The 27974-nt window shown below is 34.9% G+C and overlaps 2 protein-coding genes across 4 annotated transcripts in view; one reads left to right on the forward strand and one right to left on the reverse strand.

Annotated features, from left to right (window-relative positions):
- Positions 1 to 22574, reverse strand: part of LOC121727214 (moesin/ezrin/radixin homolog 1) — a 46396-nt gene extending 23822 nt beyond the window's left edge. The window contains exons 1-4 of one of the 3 annotated variants that reach the window (XM_042114917.1): positions 22433 to 22574; positions 22061 to 22093; positions 20938 to 20991; positions 2171 to 2350 (exon numbers count right to left, since the gene is read on the reverse strand). In XM_042114917.1, coding sequence (XP_041970851.1) covers positions 2171 to 2350; positions 20938 to 20991; positions 22061 to 22072 — 246 coding nt within the window. In that variant the 5' untranslated portion in view covers positions 22073 to 22093; positions 22433 to 22574. Of the gene's footprint in view, positions 1 to 2170; positions 2351 to 15274; positions 15451 to 20937; positions 20992 to 22060; positions 22094 to 22432 lie in introns of those variants that run through there. The other 2 variants (XM_042114919.1, XM_042114918.1) reach the window with 2 other exon arrangements.
- Positions 22575 to 23242: 668 nt separating this feature from the next.
- On the forward strand, positions 23243 to 27670 carry LOC121727217 (palmitoyltransferase ZDHHC6-like). The gene is made up of 8 exons (XM_042114924.1): positions 23243 to 23544; positions 23815 to 23996; positions 24184 to 24268; positions 24463 to 24590; positions 24973 to 25143; positions 25462 to 25668; positions 26270 to 26457; positions 26799 to 27670. The coding sequence occupies exons 1-8, from the start codon at positions 23493 to 23495 to the stop codon at positions 26905 to 26907; spliced, it is 1122 nt and encodes a 373-aa protein (XP_041970858.1). The 5' UTR covers positions 23243 to 23492; the 3' UTR covers positions 26908 to 27670.
- The last annotated feature ends 304 nt before the right edge of the window (positions 27671 to 27974 follow it).

Here is a 27974-nt window from a genome sequence, read left to right on the forward strand (position 1 = left end):
GGTAAGGTAAGGTCCTAAGAATAAACTGTTTTAATGAAAATTTATTACACATAATTCCATTACGAATTTCAATGCAAATTTTGACTTGGAATTTTCTTCCACTGCTGATAAATTCCAGTTGTTGAAGACTAATTTCATTCAAGTCAATGATATAATAAACGTCTGATACTCTTTATCGTGACGCGCGGCTCGACACATAAAATATTTGCACTGCCATTTTTAAATTTCCATGACATTGAAGTTACGTAATTCGTTTCTTGATGTAATATCCTTGATCTACCAATTTAAATATTCATGGTCAATGTTTTAATCTCCTTTAGCCTGTTGTAATTTAATAGAGAAAAGTAAAAAATAATTGGTATGTAAGTACACAAAGTTACTTTTTCATTATGGTGTGAATGTGAGTAGAATATCTGATTACATAGTAAATCATGCAATTTATAGCAATCTTCCATCCACTGACAAGTATACATTGACAAGATTATTATTTATAACACTTTCGAAACCCTATTAGATTTTGTGATGACAAATTCTGCGGCTTACGAAATTAAATCGTCTGGTACGAACTGGTTTTGTGCCTTAAATAGTATCTTGATATCATTTAAACATAAAACCGTCTACGATAAGGTTAATATAGCATTACAACGACCGCTTAGCAACATTTTTGCTGAGGCCAATGTAGTTGAATTTTGTTCGTCACTCGGTAATCGGTATACAGTAATTTTTATAATGCATCCTGCCACCTTTGCTTATTGCGAAGGCGTTTTTCTATAGTACATACTTACATCAAATCAATGACGCCAATGATGCCAGCGTCTCGACTGATATATTTTTATTAGATTTGTAGATTACTCCAAGATTTGTATTTATCCTTGTCGGTCAATTTACATCACACGATCATGTATCATACATATAAAAAGTAATTCTTTATTTAATGATCAAACTTGCAAATTGGAAACAGGATTCGTAAAAGATTGAGAGGAATTTGATTCTACAGTTTTGTTATTTTATATTAAAATATTTGGCGCATTATTCTTCTGCCTTAACCAAACTAAGATCTTAATGTTTTTTTTTATTCTTTAAGGATCTCATTAATTAGAACCGTATCACTTTCTATTCACTTTAGCGTCGTCTGTTCTTTTTGTGTAATGTTGGGCAAATGTAAGCATTACTTACCTATGCATTCAACTTTACTACGTCTGTTTTGCATATAAAATTTGGCACACGATTGCGTTCAATAATTTCGTGGGCTACAACTGAAGAATCAAACGCATTAGCAACGTGTGGGGAAATATCCGTTTGAATCGAAAGTACGCGAGTTATTTCATTCAACTGGTCTCGGTTTATAAGTGGAAAGCCAACGAGCGAGTACGCGCAGTGACACGTGCCTGACGCCATTACAAATAGAAATCAGACAACAAACTCATTAACACTTTACGCAGGCCTCAACATTTAACGTACCATGTGCCCGGTGCATTGAATTCAATATTTTGAAAATTCAAGCATAATAAACACAAAAAGACTATTTCTGTTACTTTTTTTTAATTTACAATTTAGAAATTATGCAATTATGATCACCACATAGCTAAGAAAATGTGACTGTGTTAGGTAATATGAGTAGGTATGCAGAGTTTTAAAAATAATATAAGTGAATGTATGCTTGTAAGTCATTTAATCTTAGTAGCTTTAATTTTTTACTACTACTTTTAAATTTCCAGATAAACTGAATTTTAACATTTTGAACGTGCGATGAAAAATACATGTTTTATTTTGCAAACTCTTCGAATGTACTCTACCTACAAGTACCTAGTTATCCTTATGATAAGTCTGCCGGTAAATCAAGACGCTGACATTGCTCTTGTAGGTCAATGTCAGTCGAGGGTAAAACAACAAAATAATTAATAGCCTGCCACCAAAACCATGAGGGCCTTTTACAGATAATATTCATTTTCAGATGCATATTGACGGCGAACTTTATAAATGTTGCTGGTACCCTACCTAAGGGGTGAAACAAACAAGCCAAAATCAAGAAACTTCTGCACACCCTAATAAAAATCAGATAGGAGATGATCGTGATGTGAAATTATCTTTTTATACAAAATTACTTTTCAATCCAGACAAAATAATATGTCATGTAACAGGTAAAGAAGAATCAAATAAGGGAACTAACCTTCTTATAAAGCTTGATCCAGGTGAGGTCCCCCTTGGAGTCGGTGTACTGGAGGCCGAAGAACCAGACCTCGCGCAGGCCGATGGTCTTCACCACCTGATCGAAGAGTTGTTTGCCGGTGGTCGTCTGCTGGATCGCGAACTCCAGCTCCGCGTCCATAGTCGTCACCCGGACGTTCATCTAAGAACAGAAAACACGTAAACACGTTAGATTTACATAAACGAAGATTCTCATTTATCAAAGTTCTTAAAGTAGTTCTCTATCAAAGAATAAAATCGGTGAAGAGCTGGTGCAAGTCAGCAAAACACAGCAACGTAAACGGATGCAAACACACATTCTGAAATACATAAATCATGAAATATCTGAAACGGAAATCTGGTTTATAACATTTCCTTCTACTTTGATTAATAAACCTGTATATTTCACTTAAATGTATTCAGAAACTAATTTACTAACACTAAAGCTCAAGGCACTAAAAGAAAATATCGTTTGTATTATCAACACACACGGCCGAGGTCAATACTCGGTCCCAAGAAGCAATATCCAGAGAATTTCAAATGAAACGTTTGCAAGGTGATTTTACTGCATATTGACATTCTACAGAAAACAGATTTGCAATAGCTTAGAGTACAAATATTCGAGCAAATAGAAACCAGGTCTACATTCTACAAGATTTTGTAAAGTAGTATCTACACAGAATATTATAGTTAGTAGAAGTTATAAATCATAACGTTGAAAGTTTTGGTTTGGACGTTGTTAAAGCATTATTTTATTGAGTGGGTTATAGGCAATAAAATATAATGTGTCCCAAGACATCCCTTTGCAATTTGCATCCTAAAGTCAATTAAGAAGAGACAAGCAGTTACAAAAATAGAACAATGTTTGCATCTAAATTTATCCGTTGAGTCGCTGCCAAACGGATATGATGTTCCGGGGCCGATTGTGTCATCCTTATATTTACATATTGTTTGATGCAAACAATTAGAACTGACCATTTGTTGTCCGACCTGTGGATGATGGAACGTCAAGTTTACGGCGAAGAAAGAAATCTTTATGGCAGAAGAGCTTCGATCAAATATTTCTGCAGAAGAACGATTAAGATTAAGATGTTAGACACTTTGAGGAATGTTAATGTAATCCAAAGCAATTTTTTAGTTTGAAAGTCCGTAAGACGTTAGTTAGTAATTGTAGGTTCCAACTTCCAATAGTAATACTAGTTGCTGATATGAATTTGGTTTCAGTAATACTACTTGCTGATATTAATTGTGTTTGATAGTAAATTACAGTGGGGTCCTCACATTGTTAATCTTGCAGGTAGGCTCAGTTCTGCAGCACATGCAGTCAGAAAAATCAGAGAAATTTCTATGGTTTATATGGTGAAGGAGTGCATCGGGCTAATATTATTTTGAAATTATGCTTTTATCATACATTTTATTAACAAATAAAACATTACACACACTACAATACGCACACTCAAGAAGATGACAGATTTTTGAGTGACAAACCTATACATACGAATTATACTCTTTTATATTTTATGGTTGAAGTCTGTTGACAACAAGTTGAAAAATTGAAAATGGATAGTTTTTTTTATTGAATCTTAGATACCATGGGCGTACCGAGGGGGGGGGGGGCAGGGAGGGCAGCTGCCCCCCCCCCCCCCCGGATCATGTTAACGTCCCTACTAAGTATATTATCTAGTACTTTCATCTATAAAAATATTAAAAATAATAAAACGAATTTTTGCCATTTGTTTGCAATACAATATTTTTACAACTAAAAATTATTATTTTTTTATTCTTTATAAACACCTTCCTTATAAAAAATCTGATTTGCCCCCCCCCTGGCCCAGAATCTGCGTAATTTTCCCCGCCCCTGGCCCAGAACCTGGGTAATTTGCCCCCATTCAAAAATATATTTGCCAATTCAAAAATATAATCATGGTGATAAACAAGACTAAGGACACACGCCATCAAGACAGTAATTAAAAGTTCCTAGAGTCATCCTGATACTGATTAGTCACGAAAACCTAAATACAAATCAACAAGTCTTGTACAGTAGAACGGACGGACGACAGACTGCAGAACGGATAGCGGACGAACAAGCAATTTTGTATTTTCCGTTCTTTAAATTCTGATTCCTAATTCCTGAGTATAATCCAATGAGACAAGAGGGCTTTAAAAAGTTATCAGACTTGATAGAGAAATAAATTCGGATCTAAGACAATTATTTCCATAAAGGACTAAAAGTGCATAAACTGCAGCTATTATCACAGTAGCAATACTCCAAAACATAATTGAGGGAACAATAGCGAGCAGTTGATCATTAGATCGCAAAGGCATAAACAATGGCCTCTGTCGCGATACCATCGGTTGGATGCTGGTAACAATGTACTTTATAAGTTGAATAACGTTTCCGAGGTCGACAACGAGCCTTGATTCCTCCTCATTATATTATGTACATATTAGCCCGCATCGACCACTTATCATCGAGGAATTGTTCCAGTCGTTTAAACGGTGCAAAAACACGAAATTTATTTACGAATCGAGACAAGTTAAATGTGGTATTATGTATTGTCTTTGGACAATTATGATGTAAATTATACAGAAATTTAATAATTTTTATTTATTGGATACGATATCAGATAAGATTCTCTTAATCTGCATAACGAAGCGAAGATATCAGCTTCCTTGTTCGGTGGAATGCGACCGAAATTGTCGATACTAGAATCTCTGTAGACACTAATGGCTGTCACGAGACACAAATCGGCATATCAAAGGATGAATGAAGAACTAATCGTTCTAGTTGTGAAGTAGCCGCTAATCGTGAGGCCGGTGAATCACACAGCCCGGAGATAAGTGAACAGCTACGACAAACTCCACCTTATCGCGATAAACGGATGTTTATACAAGGCTATACCAATTTAGCAGCGCTAATGACTGTTTTAATGTTAATAAGACCAGCTATTTAGGGACTAGATCAAGAATCATTTTCTGACATGAATTTGCTAGTAGGAATACTGATATACTTTAGAAATTAGAGACATGTATGTTTTTGTTTTCATTTTCGCACAGAAGAAAGAACATTAATTGATAACTAAATATATAGTAACTCACATATCGAGACAGTATGCTCGAAACTACAAAAAATTTCTTACGCATTACCGTATACATATATGTTGTCCAAAGTGGCAAATTTACAGATACTCTACTTATCACGTATAATGCCTATGTTGACACAATATTCAGGTATGGAGTGATATTATTTCGGGGGAACTCCACCGATAATAATGAACGTGTGTTTAGGGCACAAAAAAGATGCGTACGATTCATGTGCAAGTTCCAAATAGTTGTCAGTCATATTTCAAAGATCTAAAGATATTAACATTACCCTGTTTTAAATATATGAGTCTTTAGTATTCCTTATAGTAGGGGAAGGTGTTAATTTTGTAGTCACTCGAGCGTCATGGAGATCTAGTAGGTTTTTTACATTAGGTAAAACTGTTATAAAAATAATAAGAGCGTCTTTTATTTTAGCGGTGGGTTCAGAAACTGCAGCCATTTTAAAGTTTTGAAAATTAAAATATATTCAGAAAATTGCTTATTTAGGTAAATTATAAATGTATTTTAGACAACAAGGACTAACTCATTTAGTTTAATGAAAAAAAAAATATCTGCGAAGCTTAGTTAGGAAAATATGAAACTTTATTTTTTTATTTTAAAATGTCCCTTCAGGCTTACCTAACCTTAGAATCGTCAGTGCTTTATATGGAAGCTTCTTTGGGGTATACTAAACATCCCCTATCTTAATCTGACAGATCCGATGACACTTCAATATTAAAAAAAAAATATTTAACCCACAACGTGAGAAATCTGATTTCTATACCATGATAACTAGACACATGTCGGAAACCTATACAAGCTTAATCGGACACGCTCGAGCTTATCCCGAAATCCCCTCTTCCCCTCCCTAACTATTAAGAAAAGTAATATGCATTTACTTATATGAAAATTTCAGCAGCGAACAGCAGCAGCAAACGAAAATTAAAAATGCCACTATCAAAATCTACAAAATTTAACAAAAGTACGTATGAACATAATGATGCCGAAACTTTACAATAAACTACCAAATGAAATTATAGGAATTGACGTTTTAAATAAATTTAAGATGAAATTAAAATCATTCTTAATCGCGAAAAGTTTATATTAAATGAAATAGTTTGATAACTAATAATAAAGTTCAATCATAATGCAAAAAGTGTTGTCGTTGTTCAATACCATTTGTAATGTATATTTAAATATTTTGACTGTAATACCTTCTTTAGAGTTTAGACTTATAGGATCCTATTTATTGTAATATTTGCATGCCATTAAAACGGCAAGACATGTACGACTGTTTTACGCTAATTTCAGATTTGTAACATCTTATTATCATGTTTTGTGCAAATAAAGATATTGAATTGAATAACATATTAAATTGCCTAATAACGGTAAAATTAATTAGACAAGAGGCTCATAGCACAAGTCGCACGCAAGGATTAGTAAAACAAATAGGATAATACAATTACAAGCAAATATTATGTATATTGTATTATGTATATGGGCAACATGTCAAGGAAACTAGCAGCCAGACCATGCGGGCAAGGTTACAAAATGCCTTTAATTACTCAACTGGAAGGAGTCATGCAAGAAGCAAAATTTGCAATAGCAAATTCTGAATACGAAAGATTCATTTCTCGAATTTCAAGTAAGCACAAGGTGTACCCTCGTAAAAAGAGTAGGTACCAACTACCAAGACAATTTATTATTTTTAATTTTATAAAGGACAACAATGAAATTTTATCATATTTTTTTTAATATTTCCATCAAAGGAATATTCTAACTTCATTCCATTCATTAAAAATTTCCTTTACACTTTGTTCAAGACAAGTCGGACAAAAACTGCGCTATGTAAGTATTACTTTATATTTTAATAAAATGTGAAACATTACCGCATCGCCCTTTGCTTTTTCACTTTTGTTGAGGGAACCTTTTCGAATTTTAAACAACTTGAAAAACATTTTGGAGGTGAACGCTACGACGAAGGTAACAACTAATTAATGCAAGGAACTATCGTAAGTGACTGATGCAGGACTTCTCATGATCTTATCAGCCTTCTAATTTTATAGAGATGATTCATGTAAGAGTCAGAAAGTAAACAAGTGCCATAATTTACTGCATCGTTAAATCCATCCTAATTAGGTCTGACCCAAAATGCTTTGACTTATCTGTAATTTATTTATCAAATAAACTAAAAGTTAGTTCAAGCTATTTCTAAGTTATTAAAACATAATTCATTTCAAACGAAGACAACCTCGCACTGACAAACAAGTTTACGTCAACTACAAAAAACCTTGATGATGTAAAAATCACGATGCATAATAATTATTGTTATTAATTAAAGTAAGGATCAATCTTTAGATGGTCATTAACATACTGAGGTTTTAATAAACTTAGCAACAAGGTATAGTTGCTACTAGACATCAAACGATCATAGATCCTGACATGGAGGACTGAATTTCAAAATTAAATACATAATATAATTTACAGGCTGGAGATCACAGCAACAGCTACAAAGCTTACAATGGAGTCATGTTTTTTCTTGTTTTACCAAGTTCTTGCGTCGTGTATGTTTGTTTTCAACGTTATCGTGTGTGCAGGACCGTGATAATATTTTGTCGCTAAGTGAAATGATGTCATCGGTTTGCGAGACGCGATAAATTCAGTAAACTACTCACACTGTCGCTTCTTTACAATTTATTTTGTATAACAGCTTTTGATCCTGGCATTTCTTAATAAGGAGATGGCTGGAGAAATAAATCTTTTCTCGTTCTCGAGTTGCTATCATTTTGTCGGCAGTTATTCCTGGAGAGTTTAGTGATCGCAATCGTTCTAAATAGTGAGCGTTGGACTCTGGAGGATAAATACTCGTTCTATATTGAAACTGGATTTTTAATAAATGTTATGAATGTCATAGACAATAATGTGATGGGCACCAAACGAGTTCCTTAAAATTTTCCATAATAGAAGCTATAAATGGTTTTCGAGTTGCGACCGTGAGATTCGTGTGTTCAATGATTTTCTATGGATATTACCCATTGTGACTGCTACGGTTGACTTTTAATTTACAATGCGTCGAACAAAGGCCTATTTTCCAAGTATATAGCCGGTTATAACCTACTGCCATATCAAAATCTTTCAATCAGGTTGATGCACATTGAACACAATATCTCACCACGTTATATAGGCGAATCTTGCAAATACCTACTGCCATATCAAAATCTTTCAATCAGGTTGATGCACATTGTACACAATATCTCACCACGTTATATAGGCGAATCTTGCAAATACTTGGCGTAAGAAACTGCGGTCATTCTTATCTAATAATAGATTAGCTTTTAAAATAAATTTCATTCACAAATTCATTAATCGTATATTGAGTATTGACATACGATAGTCTATAATTTAATTGGAATATATACCCTTTATCAATTCATTATTAATTTAAATAGAAGCAGATAACAATTTTATCGTCTATTGTTACGGAATTACCTGCATTTTTTTTTCAAATAGACATACTTAATATGTATCTGAATCATAGAATTAAGTAACTACTCCATAATTAATGAAATGGCCTTGTTTAATATTTATTTTAAAATCCTTAGCAATTGCAATTGTTTTACACTAATTAATTATATAAAAAATGTAATAAATCACACGCGTAAGAAATAGTTTGTGATTATCATTCGAAATTATTTAATTCATCACGTAAGAAATGAAAGTTATCACTTCTATTTTTATGATTGCACGAGATTCCCTAAAAATTAAAGTTTTATTAATTGAAAGCCCATCTTTCAATGGTTTGGTTAAAACATAATATTACATATATTATTTTTTAATCAAATCGTAAACTATATTATTACTAGATGACGCCCGCAACACCGTTGCGACAAAATTCGTTTGTCGCGTTGTACCCGTACATTTTTTCGGGATAAAAACTATCCTGTATCCTTTCCCGGGACTCAAAGTATGTCCATGACAAATTTCAGCAAAATCGGTTCAGCGGTTCGCAACATCGCAACATACAGACAGACACACTTTCGCATTCATAATAACTATTAGTATATATGGTCGCTGTTAAGTGTCCTAACCCACAATTTTTTTTGTCGTTAAATTTTGAATGCAGTCTTGTTCTAAATCATCTAAATAACATAACTGCATTCATAACTCAATACGTAATTTTTGTGTGGGTTAGTACACGAATGCTTAACAGCGTCCATATATAGTACGTATATATAGTATGGATAAAACCGGTAAAAGAGGATCGATTTTTTATGATAATGAATGAGAAGACAGTTACAAAAATACGTAATTTATAAACGACATTTAATTTGTGCAATCAATCAAATTCAAATCATGCAACACTACATTCCTTGGCTAAGTTAGATAAACTCACTTCAAATTGAAAATAGTCGATCGTGAAGAAATTAATTATTCATGCAAGTCTCGAGAGCATTGGAATAATATCCACTCGATGAGTCAAGATTTTGAGCACCAGTCTACGTTTTATAATATCAATCGCTCGAGGTACCTACTTCTTGTCAATTTTTGGTGAGTGCCTCAGTAGGCATCATCAAAATGGTACTATGCCTTTTTACTCTAGGTGACAAGTGACGACTGATAACATTTTTGACGTAAATAAGTAAAAAGAAGACCAAAGTCATAAAATTACATAATTTATGCTAAACAGGCGTTGAGGGTCACAACAACAATAGATTGTTTAAGACTAATGGTATGTTGTATCTGAGTAGCGAGAAAAGATCTTGAAATGAAATAAACATCTGAATAAAATGAAACATAGTGAGCTAAGAGAGTCGAGACCATTATTCATAGGCGACAAAACGGAGCTGTAAGCAACTTGTAAGTTAGGGAAGGAAATTGTTGTAAATCGTCCCTACGCAGCATGTACTTAGTGATAAGCTTGAACATGAAGGTCCCCAGGTGTTACGGACTTACGATATCTGCACAGTCAGTTTATTCGTTAGAACATGTCGAGGTATTCTGACTTCTTTGAATAGAAATGATAGAAAGAATATTGAAAAAGTTATTTGATTACAAGAAAGTTGTCAAAAAAGAAGTACCTACGTAGTACGTTAGTATAATGGTCGCCAAAACGTGAAACACTGCGGAGTCATTACTAAAATTTTGCTTTGTTGCAATAACAAAATTCGTTGCAATGATCTGTTTGTTGACTGAATATTCAAAAGTTTAACTTCTTACTCAGGAAATCGTTGAATTAAAATTTGAACTTAACGTCATTCTAAAAAAAAAACAAAGAACATCCATCAAGCTAACGATGACCCGAGAGGGTTCAAAGACAGGTGCGCGGGCGCAGGTGCCAGGAACACGTGGCTTATATCTGTCCTAAAAAAAAAAAACTAAAAGTTACAAGGAGTACAGATTAAAAACACCGTATGTTACTTTTTGGCGGGATAGTAAATATACAGTGTATATTCTCAAAATCTTATTAGATTGATAATATTCATGTGTAGATAATGCTACAAAGAAAGAATGCTACGAATAGTTTTATTTTTAATGAAATAAGGGGGCAAACGAGCAAACGGGTCACCTGATGGAAAGCAACTTCCGTCGCCCATGGACACTCGCAGCATCAGAAGAGCTGCAGGTGCGTTGCCGGCCTTCTAAGGGGTAATAGGGGAGGGTAGGGAAGGGAATAGGGGAGGGTACGGGAGGAAATAGGGGAGGGTAGGGAAAGGAAAATGGTAGGTGATTGGGCCTCCGGTAAACTCACTTACTCGGCGAAACACAGCGGAAGCGCTGTTTCACGCCGGTTTTCTGTGAGGACGTGGTGCCTCCGGTAAACTCACTTACTCGGCGAAACACAGCGGAAGCGCTGTTTCACGCCGGTTTTCTGTGAGGACGTGGTGCCTCCGGTAAACTCACTTACTCGGCGAAACACAGCGGAAGCGCTGTTTCACGCCGGTTTTCTGTGAGGACGTGGTATCTCTCCGGTCGAGCCGGCCCATTCGTGCCGAAGCATGGCTCTCCCACGTCAAAACAGTTTTAAACAAAACGAGCACGTAAAGAAAATAAACAGTCATAATTTGCTTTTAAGAGATGTAAAATGACGCAAAGAGTGAAACCAAGTGAAATGTTGGTTACAGAGAATAGCGACCACCAAATTAAATTCAAGTACAATGTTAACGACTGCATCGCTGTCGGACCACAGTCATATTAAAACCGACCGAATATGTGACTCGGGAAACTGAAGAAAAAATACAATTAAATGGATTTCCCACACAAAATTATTACTTACCAATTAAACGAAAAAAATACCGAGTTAACCTTGTTGACTATAACATTAAATATAAGGACAAAAAAATCAGGAAATATGATTATTATAATATATTACGTGGATTAATATAACTGTAAATAATAACATGTTAAATATGTAGTTAATAAATGAGACATTAAACAATTTTCATAATAAATTAAGAAAAAATAATAAAGAGATTTCTCGCTGACCAATTATCCTCTACACGTGAGAAGTTAACTTAGATAGATACTTATAATGTTATATTCTATTACTAATCCAGATGTAGTATTTTTCGTAATCATTTAATTCTCAGAGCTGGCAACAGTTATCAACTTATTATAGCATCTAAATCTAAAGTTATTACAGCATAATATTTTGCAGTATTTAGACACTAAGCAAAAAATAAGCTATCAAATGACTATTATTTCGTTTTCAAAAAAAAATATAAGCACCTAATTCGTATTTTAATATTTTAGATTATTATAATAATTCATGATAGAATTATAAAACAGATACAATGACTATAGTAACATATTAAGATAATCCCGGAAATAATGAATTTTTCACATAAAATATTTTGTTACTAAGATTTTTTTGTAATGCCATAATGAGATGCCTGATAAGGAAAAACCTTGAAGATGTAATCATTGTACATGTCTAAAGGTTGACTTCGCGACCTGTTGGTTTTTTCATTAACATGAAAATTTTCTAGAAGACTTTGCAACTGAAACTTTGGGTCCACTAGATGAGCAATTAAGAAATGAAAAGACTCCTAAAGAATAAAAAGGCGGTGATCATAAAATATTATAGAAGAACATGCAGAACCTCAAATTTAATCTTATTTGCTACAGAAATAATTCAAGATAATTCGAAACACAATTGCATATAAACCGATAATAGTCTTGAAAGTTGTATCACATTTACAACTTACGAGTACCAAATAAGTTTATAGATGGAAGACGATATTTTCGGTCATATTTTGAGCGTGAATTCACCTATTGATTAGCGAGTAATCATGACAATAATAGTAATGTTATCGGTGATAACAATGTAAAGTAAAAGAAACAAGTTGAATTACATCAACCTAATCAGTTGGAATTTAGTACTCGGTGTTGCAGTCTGTAGATCGTTCGTGGACTACAAACGATCTACAGACATTTCCTAAAAAGAAAGACGTTCGTATATTTTATTGAATTGCCAATGTCCTGCCATTCAGTCTATATAAAATCTCTGTTTCATTAATTATATCCATTTAATTATATAATAGTTTCTATTTCCTCAACTTTTTCCTTCATTTGTTATAATTTTCCTCTGTCTGATTGTATTCTGTATATTTCGTAATAGTACTATGTGGTCATATTTTTCCTTCAAAACTAATATTATATTAACTTTAATAGTAATGATTATCACAATACAGACTTGTTACAAATGGGTCTTCATTTTTAATCGTTACCTTTCGTAATAGTTATTACTTATTTCAATATGATTTATTACATCTATGAATCATTAACAAAACGATACAGTAAATGTACTATCAGAGAAGTTGATTCCTATGCAAATCGGGGACCTAAGTAGTTTGGTCGCGTTACGTCAAACCCAGCTGACAGATCACAATTAACATTGAATTGACATATTCGACCAAATAACGTTGGTCTGTCAATTGCATAGGAATCAACTTCCTCGATGGTACATAGGCGATTTTAAATTCCATTTAGACTTATTAATACAGGTAATGACGTAAGTTCTAATGACTTATATTTGTGAAATCTATACATATAAATAAAATTGGAGTGTCTGTTTGTAATATTAAATTAAGAAATTAAAAAAAAAACTCCCGCCAAACAACTTTAAAAAGTAATGAAATAATATATTTTACTGACTTTAAGTTTAAATAATTCCTAAGTGTAAAGTGATATTTTAGTCCATAATAATTGTTGTCACAGTGTGTCTGGGGACCGCCAACAGTGCAAAACATTATGTATCGCCATGTCTCGATACTATAATGTTTTGTGAAATCAAACATATCTACATTTGAAAAATTTGCGCGATTGCCCCACAGGGTGATGCTGCAGCAGCAGCATGCAAAAATTTACTGTTTATCTACGTCTTACTAGTTGTCGCAATTAAAATGAGCCCAAACACGAAACCATTGCTCTAAGTTGGCGAGGAGTTGGGTATCCTATTGATTACCAGGTGATGCTACAGCACCAGGTCAACTTTCCATTAATGTGTAAATATTCATGAATGTCACGACCTAGAATGCAATAAAGCCCACCAAACGACTGCAAGTTGCTAATCGGCCCTTCACGAACCAGATGAACTGCGATTTTTCAGCACGGAGCAGGCTGATGATGATGGACTATAGCTAAGAACACTCTCAATTAAGTCAGCTTTCAAACAAAAAAAACTAGATCAAAATCGGTCCACCCGTTTGGATGCTACGATGCCACAGACAGACAGACAGACAGACAGACAGACAGACAGACCGACAGACAGACACGTCAAACTTATAACACCCCTCTTTTTTGTCGGGGGTTAATAACCGTTTTTTACTACATGCATATGAATATTTAGACGGTACTTACACCAAAATAACAATTTTTAGAATTTTTGTCTGTCTGTATGTCTGTCTGTTTGTTCTGGCTAATCTCCGAAATGGCTGGACCGATTTTGACGGTACTTTTATTGGCAGATAGCTGATATAATAAGGAGTAACTTAGGCTACTTTTTAACCGACTTCCAAAAAGGAGGAGGACATATTTTTACTTTTTTATTTTTTACCTATGTATTTTACATTTTGTTGACGCGGACGAAGTCGCGGGTAACAGCTAGTCTGTGATAAAATCCATACGAATATTATAAATTCGAAAATGTGTGTCTAGTCGTCTATCTGTCTGTCTGCAGTCTGTTTGTCTATCTGACTGACTGTTACCTCATCACGCCCAAACCGCTGAACCAATTTTGTTGAAATTTGGTATGTAGGTACTTTGAGTCCCGGGAAGACATAAGATTCTTTTTATCCCAGAAAATGTACGGTTTCCGCGCGATAAACGGGATTTGGCGTGTTGGAGTTGCGGGTGTCATCTAGTACATAATCTTATAACAGAATTTTGCGAACTTGCGCAGACATACCGATGTATTGCAAACAAGGGACCCTAGCCGTCTCTTTTTACTCGAGAACAAAGGACAAGAAAAGGGAATGAGAGACGGTTAAAACCGTTCGCAGCCGACAAAATAAATAATAAAACCTCAACCGACCCCATCTTGCGAGGATTACGTTCGTGATGACATCATCAATTCTTATGAATTGAACATCATCTTGACACACGAATATGAATTACGTGGTGTTTTAGTACTGTTGCTAACCTCCTGTGCTTAAGTTAATTCTAACATTTGTGACCTACTAATTAATAATTTGATTATTTACATTTATATCTCTTTAGCTTTTTTCTTACTTTTAATTTCAACAAGTGAAATCTATCTTATTAAGGAGGTTTTTATATCAATATTTCTTTAAAAATCGTGTGATGGTAGGGATTTATTAGTATTATGTGATAAATAGTGAATGAATTCTCGTAGTTTTAAATAAAATTAAAAATGAAAGGGGCCCAAGAGCCCTCCCTGCGGGACACCCATACATATAACTATGCCGACTTAACCTTGAGCGTCGCCCGTTCAATAAAATTCGCATGATATCGGCAGAAATATTGAATCTTATATAACAATTACCTGTTTTCCGCCGGCGACCATTTTGATGATTTAGTGGTAACACAAGTACAAAAGTCACGGTCACACACACTGGTTTGTTACTAAGGTAGTAATTATTGTATGGGGCGGCGCTAAAGCCGCGTCTGCCGGACGCGGCGGTAGAGTTTAAACTGAATGACCGTTGCGGGGATGCGCCTGCGCCGCCCCGAGGACGAAGGCTGGCGCTCACCTGACGCGCGCCACAGCCATCTACAATAAGCGCTACAAAACCGCGGAGGCATGCAATCAAATTCATTTTATTCGACATATCGGCGGACGGCGATTCATTCCGATACTCCATAACCGATAGGTCGTTCGAACTTCGAGTAGTCATTGCGAAGATTAATGAGACTCGCAAAATGAAAAAAACTTTGTCCATGTCTCGGCGTGCGGCCAGAGTGCCAGACGGCCGCCTACGGTTTCGCGAACTTTTTTATTACTTTTGCCTTAGGTGAATGGTGATCAAATCGATGACACAAGCACAACTTGGAAGGCCTATATTTATATTCTTGTAATTTAAACACAAGTGTAATTTAATAAAATTATTAATAATTTTAATAAGTTTAGCAAGTTTATAATGAGCTTGCAAGGATACTAATATAGTTTCTATTTGCAGCCATCAACAATACTTGATGGATCTCTGGATCTTTATCACTTCCGATAAAATATTGATGATTTCTGATTAGGAGGATCAAGGATTCCCGGTTTAAAACTCGTCAGAATTGCAAATGCATTTATGAAATGTAAATGAAGGGTTGTCTCTTTATAGTTACTATGTAATGTGTCATTATGTAGTAGTTGTGTTTCACCTCCAACCTTGGCAGTTACGTTAAGCTCCGTGGTAACAACGTAGAATTAAGCGACCTTATCATAAGACTTGCTTGTCGTATTGTATCTCAACAACATAGCTGCATGTCTTTTATGGCTGTCATTTAACCTGCTTTATTGATGACTAGAATTCTAGGGTAAGTAAAGACATTGGGCAGATTGGGACCATCCTCCAATAGTAAAAAGGTACATGTCACTGGACAGGTATAGAAACCATCTTGTTGATTTTTGTAGCAGCTGTCCATTTGAAATAATAAGACTTTTTATCGCTTAAGAAAAATAGATTTTAAACTTAAGAAATACACTTGCTTACACGAAAAGTGGCACGCGTTTGCGTGTCAGTTTTCAATTCAAGACATCATGAATGACGATGAAAAAACATTGCATGTTTCAATTCAAGAAAATGACGTGTTTTTCTTGGACCATGGGTTCAGAGATGGATTGGAGTCTATTGAAGCTTGCGGTTATGAGTGACACAGCTTGCTACAGAACGGACAAGTGATGCTCGAGCTGTAACAGTATGCCGCTTGGTAGTGGAAGTGGTGAACGGCCGCCTTAAATGAGATTTAAAGCTTCTACGGCATAAAATATATTAATAGAGCGCTGCTTTACATGTTCGTCAATTTTAAAATAGCTGCTGCTATTATAAACCACTTTCACACATACACAAGGTCATAATAACCGCCACAAAGTGGATGCAACAAATATCCTCTACAATTATGTAAAAAGCAAGTGCAATAACAGGAGGGCAGAGAATAGAAGCTAATAAAATAGCTTGGGTTATCAAGTAGCTTGGCTAGCCTTGGTTGAACGTAACCTTTGTATTATCTGAACTTACAAGTCTCATAACTCAGGACGGATAGCTCTAATAACAAAATATATGTATCTTAGCAATTGTTGTTCCAATCCGACGACACATATTTCAATGCAATTGGTGGATGGTCCCAGGTTCCATATATTTTTGCCCATTCTCTTTTGCACGTGTTAACATTGTAATCCCACCAAAAATTAGCTCATGCTCAACGTGACCATTTTTTTTTGTCAGAGCGGGACTGATTGCCTGAAAGCGGGACGTATGGTCACCTTACTCATGCCTCAAAAATTGACGGTTATTGAACTTTATTTTCGGCGGGAATAATCCTGGACGAAATGTGTTCAGCAGATTTGAGTCTCACGGTTAGCCTTATTACTCATATTATAAATTCGTTATCATGAGTCACTTTCTTTAACGGCTATTGTAAAGTGTGGCTCCCTACGGGTGCAGCAGTTGGTCGTAGCAGGTTAAAAGTAGATATCGTACACTGTGTAGTAAAAGAAACAAGTTTCTTTGACTCGAGGAAAGTTGAATGAATGATATGAGTATAGATAAAGGAAAGTGAATCGTCGATTGACGATGTGCTTCGTAAAACGTTAACGATGAGTTTGGTGTGTTTGCATAAACAGAGACCCAAAGATTCATACGTGGGAGAGCCATGCTTCAGCACGAATGGGCCGGCTCGGACCGGATAAATGCCACGTTCTCACAGAAAACCGGCGTGAAACAGCGCTTGCGCTGTGTTTCGCCGAGTGAGTGAGTTTACCGGAGGCCCAATCCCCTAACCCCTACCCTATTCCCTCCCTACCCTCAACTATTCCCTTCCCTTCCCTACCCTCCTCTATTACCCTATTCCCTCTTAAAAGGCCGGCAACGCACTTGCAGCTCTTCTGATGCTGCGAGTGTCCATGGGCGACGGAAGTTGCTTTCCATCAGGTGACCCGTTTGCTCGTTTGCCCCCTTATTATGACCAAACTTGTCATTGTACTTCTAAATTGCATAATAAATTAAGGGAAATTTAAAAATACTTAACAAAATATGATTTAAAGGTTTACTTAGAGTATAGTTTACATTATTTCGAAGAAAACAATAGGCAGTTACTGGTATGGTACAATATAATATTGGCACTCAATAAATAATTACAGCCGAAATGAAAAACCACGGTCAAGACCATGGAGCTAATATAGAGCAGGACGGTCTACGGTAACTTTAGCCTGTCTTCTTTAATTAAAATATTGATGTGTTAAGTATAGTATTTTATGCCTTTGCCCAGCAGTGGGACACTATAGGCTAGTAAAAAAAAAGTATATAATTTTCTATTTATGATTGATGATGTTATGATTTTAGACTGGATTGCACCAACTAACTTTAACTTTAACTTTGACTACAGTACAACATGTCAAATCTTTGGGTAAAGTTAAAAATGGACGCCATCAAGACGCCATATTTAACTATAACCATAAGGCTCGACAAGGTTTTAAATGCACGTGGCGAAAAAAGGAACTAACGCTGTCATCATACAAAAACCGCCATTTTTGACAGTTCTCCTTTACCAGCAGCGCTCCCGCCCACGCGCATTTATAACCTTGTTGGATCAGCTGTTATCTGTCAATTTCTCCGGGCAAAGTTAAGGGTAAAGTTAAAGTTAAATTTACCTTAACTATAACCATAACTTTAACTTTACCCACGCCTCTGGTGCAACCCAGTCTTAATGTCATATTTTCGTTCGGCTTGGTCTTAATTTTTCAGTTCTTATTGTTTTGCTTACCCAGCAGTAGCATTATACTTTGAGGTTTGATATTATAAATTGACATCAAACTTTTAGGGCCTTTAAAAATGGATGAGTGGTGGATTACCACGAAAGTATAATCTGTTGCTATCTTGGTAAAACTTAAGACAAGTAGCATTTCCACTAACAAGACCCAAAATGTTATTAAACACATTTTTACTATCAGAATAAATTCATTATATTTTAAGATCGTCAGCAGATTCTAAGCTATGTATAATTAATTATTATAATGTTCGTGTATGTTGTATCATGTGGGTGCACTGTAGTGTCCACTAACTAGATAAAGCGTGTCCCACTTTCTAGCTTCCTTCCTATGACACGTTCGCCAAGTACGGTCGCTAACATCTCGTGTATTGCTTCGAACTTATTGCTATAGGAATATGGTCTAAAAGTGATGCCATTTCGATGACCGTACATACATAAATACTCTCGTATTGCACAATTTCAAGATTGTATAATCTATGGTTTGGTATTTACCTTGCGCTATCTATTTCGAATAGTTTGTAGTTTGAACGCGCCTTAAAATGAATTTAGCACAGCCGATCGTACCGTGTACGTGATGTCTGATATAAGATATTGACTTGCTCATCATTCTCTACTGTTGATCATCATCCTGCAATTAATTATTTCAATTTGTCATCGCCATTAATCAATACATGTGCACTTAAGTTTCTTCTTTTTTGTGTAAAATATTTTTTTTAACACAACTACATAAAATTTTCGAAACAAATTCATGAAAAACGAAAAGTATAATATGTTCTTTCTTTTATGAATAGTGCAATATATACTTCGTATCATTAAATTTTTATAGGTACGCGAGATATTTGGCGGGAAGTACTAGAGTCTAGACTATTGATATTTTAGAGAACAACTTAACAAACAACAACTAACCTTCAATTTAATGAAGAATTTGACAGATAATGTATGGGCCGCCTAGACGAGCAATTGTATTGTCAATATCACGCTTTTATTTTAAAGGGTAAATAAAATCCATACAGGGAAACTATAAGAGACTTTCAAATATCATTTGTAATCATATTTTAAACAATTTTACCGATTTTCAGCATGGTGCAAATTTATGCAACCTCAAATTCTAACTTGACTGGTGACTGGGTTATGAAGGCGTTCAATGTTCAATATCAACCCTAGACGGTCAATAATATTTCGCAATACGTGATATTGTTCAATGTTATTGTAGGTCTAGGCGCCCACTTAGTGCCAGATAATAAAATTTTACATGCCTTTCCTATACCTTACACAAACAGATGGAAAACTACATTATGCATAACAGCGCCATAATATTTGTAGTTTATTGAGTCATACTAGGAGAACGATCTTACGTGGGGCTAGGAGGGGTACTTAAGGGTTCAATACTCCCAAAACTACATGATTTAGTGGATAAGACGACGGCGCCATGCTCAATTTCAGTCCAATTTATTTCATTGCTTGTTTTATTAACAGAAATTATTGTGCCTTGTCACCAGAAGAACATATTTTTGGTTGACAAGTACTTATACTTGATCATCATGTTTTAGGCTAGGTGTAAGATATAGTATGATTTAATGTTCTTTTTTTTTACATGAATTTGTCTATTGATAGTATGGTGAATGGTCTGAATAGCTCATTACTAGACAAATTGAATTAACCCGTTGATCGTGAAAAAACGAGACACAATAGAATTTCTATTGTGTCTTGGTCACCGGTGACCGTATGGGGCTTGATGAATTAAATAAGATGTTCCATACAACAAAGGTTTACTTTGCATGTTGAATTTATATTCTGTAAATCATATGTCTATGTATAATGTCATAAGAATACTGCAATTTTAATTTACAAAAAATAAGTAAATAATAAATAAACGAAAAAACAACCATGCAAAATCTTGTTAAGGCCCAAGCAGAAACTCAAACTTTTATTATCTAGGATTACAAGATTATTATAGGGTTAAGCCAATTATAATTTTGGAAAACTCATTACATATTAATATTTTAATAACATGCAAAACAACAAGCAACTTTTTTTGGGCTGGAACAGAAAAAAACCTGGCCTAATACATAGAATAATAAAATCCATTGATATATTTACATGGTGCATTAACAAACACAAACAAAAAAGGAATCATGAAATAAAACTGGTCCAATTCTGACATTCAGGAGCAAAACAAAATACTACTACATATTATACTGAACTCAAAAAATTACAAACAAAACTGACCACTGTACTATCATTTCCTTTCAGATAAAACGCTTTACTTAAATATTCAAGAATCTGAAAATAAATTTAAACAATGTTAAAGAAAAGAAACTAAAAATGGTTTACAACAAATAAACTAGACATATCAAGTTATTTATTTACTATTCTATCATCACAGTGAGGGGAATGACAATTGGGATTTTATAATTGCTTAAAGAGATAATTTTATGGCTTTTCAACCTTTTCCTATTCAATACTTATTGACTTACCTACATGGAATTATAATTTAAGCACTGCATAATGAAATGAAATTTTTATATTAGATTGTTAGGTGTATTAATATGCAAGGCAAAAAAGCTGTACAGCATATTTTTGTGAGTACAACTTACAAAAAGTTAAACAAACTTACAAAACAAAACTAAGCAGTAATGTAATAAGTTATAACTTATACTATAATAATTATTTAGACCATAATAATTTATATTTAATGAAGTTATATTTGCCAAATAACATGGATTATAATAGTGGTCTATTGCAATACATGTGCCAGAGACTTGGCAAAATGGGTTGCACTCTGAATGTCTTGCTATGAAAAGATGATTGAAAGCAAATTGGTGAGAAATGTATTATTTAAACTTTTAAAAAAAAATTGGGTACTTAACTAATATGTATGACATACTAGTTAATCATGACGTGTAGGTAGCGTACAGTTTAATCTTAAAAATATATGGATTTTACCAGAGATTATAAGAAACTCAATATAGCCACTTCATAGCATGAAATTGTGTGATAAACCATAGCAAGATCATTGTACACTTTCCACTTATCTTTAGGCTTTATATCAACTCTTGATCTCAACAGCTGATACTTGCTATCCTATTAATACAACACTTTACAGTATCATATCATAAAACATCACTTTTACTTTTTAACATTCATAAAAACATTACACTTTGGTAATTCATTTTCAACTATCACATACATTATAAAAAGCGAGTGTTTAGAGTCTCGTTCAATGATTTAATATGCTGCCTGATCACATTGCATTGGAGAAATCAGTAAAAACATGCAGTGGTCGACACTGTCATAAGTCATAGTCCTATGTTGTGTTAAGACAATTTTATCGAATACGAACGTAACTTACCGATTTCGGCATGTTTGCGGCTTAGGATTTTATCTGTAACACGAAAAACGCGTATTAATACTAATTTACACAAGATTACACGTTCGGCGAGGGACGTTTTTGACAAATTACATACCGTACTTACTTACGAGCACCAGACTACTACTGACTTGTTATGGTTTTGCTTACAATTGTACACTATAGAAATGTATGTTTTAGGGCTCCTTATACCGATTTTTAAGGAAATTTGTTAACAAAATAAGTGTAAACGGGCTAGAGACGGTGAATACGAACTCACCGGCGGGGGATTAGTCAGGTACGTGTAAATTTTACGTGACGGCGAGTGGTCAATTTTGGAGAGAATAAATACAAATAAAAGGTACTAAAACTTACCCAATAAAAAGAAGAATATCACCTAATAATCCACATAAGTAGCACAACACACATGAAGAAAGCACACACCCAAAAGAGCCACAAAAATATCGCAAATCGCAAATGTGATGTGACAACTGCTTGCGTGACGTGGTATGGTGTTACCACCACAGAATACAAATTACGTACGGAGTTACCACAGAAAACTATTTTCCAAGTGTTACCTAGCGCAACATAAAATATATTCATTTATCTAGCGGAATAGTCAATAGAACAACAATCTCGAGCTGTCAAACCAAACGTAACCAAAATTGGTTTCATCTGTGTGTAAAAATATGTGTACGTAAACACTTGATCTTGACTCTATGAGATTAAATTGTCAACGTGCGGTACGTGCCGACTGGAGTCTGGACGTCAAGAAAAGAGTGCTGCTGTCATGTATCACAGGTCTCTTTTTACCACGCAGTGTTACTGATAGTGACATCTCTCTTGCTCAGGCCTTTGTTTCTCTATTCCGCTAGTTATATTAACTTTATGGTCGCAGGCGGATTGTATAATCCGCCGTTTTATATGCATTACGGCTAGCTGTTTTAAAAAACAGGGCCGTTTTGTAATGGGTTAATTAACCATTAGATATATGAAAACGATGCTAAAAATTATTGTACTTTACTAGAACATTGTTTCCCGCCATTTACTCGACACTGGCCATGGTTTTGTAGCCGAAGTTCCATAGTAAGAAAAAGGTATTGTCAATCCTATCCTACCGCCTACGTCAATGTCAAGTTTGACAATTGATAACAAAAAATCAAAATTTTGTGGTCAAGTGATTTGCTGCTCCTGTAATTTATTTTTTAAATAATAATATTTAATTACTCAGGTATTGACTCAGGTCTAAGTTTATGTATTCTCTCGTAAACAAGAAAATTAGTTACCCATGCTTTCATTTATTAGGCATGAATTGTATTTGGAGTTAAAGTGTTCGATTACTAAAATATAATATGGTCAATTAAAAATTATTTCGAATTATTTTCACTGCAATTTCTAATGTAACGGGTAGTAGGTATCGATACTAGAAATCAATATGCCAGGCCCATTCAAGAGATTGTTACATTGGGGTCCTATAGCAGTGCTGTGTAAGTCAATATTTATACTTAACTATATTATTGCTAAGACAATTATAACAATATTAATAATTATAACTAAACGCTACATGACGTAATGTTCATTCAACATCACCGCCTCCCGACAATCTCTGTGGCTCAGGCTAAGCGCATCGAGGCTCAAACTGGAGGGCAGGTCTGGTTATGGTAACAGTTTTCAAGAACTTACCACAACCTTCCTAACGGGATCTGACTGCCTCGATGTGAAGCCTCATAATTCATTTATCATTATTATTTTTACAGGCATTATTAAGCTTATAACATGGGCAATGGTGCATATGATAGGTATGTGGTGGCCCCCCACAAATTCTGTTGGAGGAGCCCTGCATGCGGCCACATTTTTGACACTTGCTGTATCTACTCTGTACTATTTCCTACAAGCACTTCTTGTGGGCCCAGGTTTTGTGCCACATGGCTGGGGACCGGTAAATATATTTTTACTGATTGCTTTATGATGTAGCTATGCTAATATTTTCGATATCAATCAGATAATTTCAGCAATTTCAACTATTGCCTTTTAAGACATTTATTAAAAATATTTTGCCTGTGTGTTGATGATAAAAGTAAATTTATTTGACACAAAAGTAACTAAGCATTTAAAATTGCTTTCAGAAATGTGAGATTGATGAAAAAAAATTGCAGTTCTGTTCAATATGCAATGGATTTAAGGCACCTCGATCACATCACTGCAAAAAATGTAAGTGTAATCATGCTTATCTAATAATCTTTTTTGTTTACCTGTTTGTCTTTTGGAGTGATAAAATAAATAAATTAAAGCTTAATTAGCCGGACCCAAAGTATTAAAGAAAACTGCCTGAAAAATAGAATAATAAAATAAAATAATGATTTGTATGTAAAAGTAATGTGAAAATATAATTATTATTTTTCTAGGTGGCCACTGTGTGTTGAAGATGGATCACCACTGCCCATGGATCAACTGCTGTGTCGGCCATTTGAATCACAAATATTTTGTGTATTTCCTCTTGTCTGCTGTGTTGGGTTGCTTACATGCATCAGTGGTAAGTTCTTTATTTTGCTTATTAAAATAATTATGTAACTTTGTTATAGAAACTAAACTTTAAACATTTTTAATTTCTCTCTCTCTAGTTTGCTCAAGAGTCAAGTTTTTTGTGTTAAAATAGCCTATAATTAGCTGCAATAGGCTGGTTTTATCGTTAAGCGCTTCGGCAGCGCCGTTGGAGCGCCGCGCGTTCGAAGATGTATGGGGGTAGTAGTAGCGTTTTAAAGTCGCGCGCTTGAGCAGCCCCGTTCGTCCGTACGTTTGTTACAGCTTCGAACGCGCGCGCTCCAACGGCGTTGCGAACCCCTTAACGATAAAACCAGCCATAGTGAAAAAAGAACCTTTGAAACCTCTATCTCAAATTTTTTATTAACTTTCAGGTGCTAATTATTTGCTTATACCATGCTGTGCACCGTTTCTGGTACATTCAGTACGGGAGGGGGGATGAACCAATCATCTATGTGACGTTGACAACTCTTTTGTTGACATTACTTGCTACGGGCATGGCTGTCGGTGTGGTCTTGGCTGTAGGAGCACTCTTCTATTTACAAGTATGTAGTTTTTATGTATAAACAGGGAAATTAATAATTAATAGCTATAGATTGTAGAGTTACATACTTTGGTTAGGTTTTGTCAAGCCTACTAAACAGAGCAATAACATGGACTTGACCCTATGAATTAATTGCTCTGAATAATTAATAAGTATGTTATCAAATAATTCATTCTGATTAAATAAAAGTGCAATTTATTATGTTGCTAAGTGGATAAATCAGTCAACCTTTGAAACATAAACCTTGAAAAAAACAATAATAAAACTTACAGCTGAACTCTCCATCCTGTTTTCAAAATTACATTTTTTCTTCTTACAGATTCGTGGTATACTAAATAACCGCACTACTATTGAGGAATGGATCATAGAGAAGGCTGTGTGCCGTAGACAAGAGCAGGGCTTGCCGCCATTTCAGTTCCCCTACGACTTGGGTTACAAAGAGAACTTGCGTTTGTTCCGAGATGGCGAAAAATATGACGGTATTAATTGGATCATAGCAGAAGGCTGTGGAGAATATGATTTAACTGTAAGTTTTATTACATTTTTATAAATTAAAAACATACATTTCAAAAGAATCGAGAACTATTATAAATTTCACCTATTTGCTACATTAGTAACCTGTTAAACGACGTGTTTAACAGATAAAGGAGGAAACTTTTTTTGTAATATTCTTGAAAGACTTAAGAGCGTTTACGCCATTCACGCTCAATTTGGCTTAAAACTGTACTTTTCAAACTTGAAAAAATCTTCAACCACTTATCTTTATAAAAATGTTGATTAAGACCTTTTTTTATAGGAAATTTCACTGTCTTTATAGTTAGTAAAAAAAAAAACGATTTATAGAGTAATTTGTGCAATTAAATCTCGAAACCTTAACAGAGGTTTTCTTAAATTCTGTTTATCAGTTTCGAAGCTTAAAATTTACGAAACCAGCGACAGATCTAATTAGAAAAAAAAAAAACCTATTGACAAGATCTTTAAGCAAATAGTAATTACTTTAAAAAAATATATTTCATTCAGGTATTTAATTCGAATTTCCGCCGTGAGGCTTACATATTATGGAAACTTGACATTATGCGTATAATGACTTGAAGGTATAAAAAAACGTTGTTTTTTTTCGTTTCCAGGTAGAGCAAAAAGCGCAAAAGGTAGAGAAGTTGGAGCGGTCGCGCGTGTACGTGGCACGGGCGGCGTACAGCGGGCGCTGGGTGCCGCTGTGTGCGTACACGCGCGCCGCGCTCGCCCCGCCCTGCTCCGACGAGCCCCGCCTACCGCTAGTCTCCGGCGACACGATCAGAGCTACTAGGCGACGCAGGTGAGGACTATAGTTATCACTTATCAGAAAAGCATTAAAAGTTGTGAAAAATGAAATCGCAAACTTCCATACCTTTTTGGTGTAGTTGTGCCTTACTACTCTTTTCTTCCACTCGCTGGTATGTGTATTCAAACTTCAAAGTGATTGAACGACGCAAGTGAAGCTGATAATCATGCCCATACAAATTCGCAATCTGCAGAAAATGAAATTTGGCTAGACCGGTAGAAGCGTGCGTGGCACGTTGCATAAACATACTTTAATTCTTAGGTTATTTTGGTAATCTCTCTAACATCAAGATTTTTCTAAAAGTTTTTTGTTTATTAGAATTTAAATTATTTCAGGCATTGGCTGTTTGGTGAGCGCCTGACTCGGTTCACGGGACCAAAAGGGCCTCGCGGGTGGTTCCCCCGCGAGTGCGTGGCGCCCTACGACAAGAACAAACCGGACTAAACTTAATAAAACCGGACAATGTAAAGGCCGGACAGGGTTTAAAACCGGACAGTGTATAAAAGGACAGTTTACAATTGACGATGATAAATTGTTTATAGCAAAAGGAAACTAATGAACAGTGTATAATATTTTCAAGCATGAAAAACCACAACTGAACAGTGAGGCTTAAGTTGCTCACGGTAAGAAAAAACTGTACAAATGTAAGTGGCACAAGTTGTATAGCAAGAACTATTATACAGTTTGTGTAGTACATAAATTTGATTACACAAAGTGTAATGTCAGTAGCTCAACTTGTTATCTTGTAATGAATGAATTGAGTATATCAGGATCAGGACTAAGGTAATTATTATTGTTTGTATGTTATTCTGTTTTGTAAATGTCTAAGTTTTGTGGGACCTAATATTATACTGATGAAATCATTCCAACAGCTATCATAATATGGGTTATAGTATTATAGTATAATCTGGGTACTTACCTCCATAATATTATGATATTACCATTTAGATATTGTAATAGTTTAAAAGGCTTTTGATTATGTTTGTTGCAATGCAAACATAGTGTATACTTTTTGTTTTATTTCTTCTAGTTCCATCGCCCATGTTTCCTAGTCTAGTTCCTAAAATAGTGTTTAAAAATTTCATACCTATACAGTCCATTATGGAGGTTGCATTTATTTTTCCATTATTCCGCGGCTGCACATGCGTTTATCGTACGAAGTTTCGTGCTATGAGACGATACACGGAGATCGTCCAATGGTATCGTTTTAAGCACGAATCACTACGCAGGTGCGGCTCGGGCATATTATACTATGTATAGAGTATAGACTATAGAGGTTACGAATTTATTTTTAGATTTTTGTTCTAGTGCAAAGACTCATTTAATCATCAATAATTTTACCAGTGTCTGTTGAAGTTAATCATATTTTGTAAAATAATATGTATTCTATGTTATCTCTAACGTTTATCGTATCAACTGTGTCGTACCAACGATTGACAATTGTTGTTAATAGATTTCTAGACTTGGCAACAACTTTTTCATATCACACAATAGAGTTTATAGAGTTTATA

The sequence above is a fragment of the Aricia agestis genome, chromosome 5, assembly GCF_905147365.1.
Source record: "Aricia agestis chromosome 5, ilAriAges1.1, whole genome shotgun sequence".
NCBI lineage: Eukaryota > Metazoa > Arthropoda > Insecta > Lepidoptera > Lycaenidae > Aricia > Aricia agestis.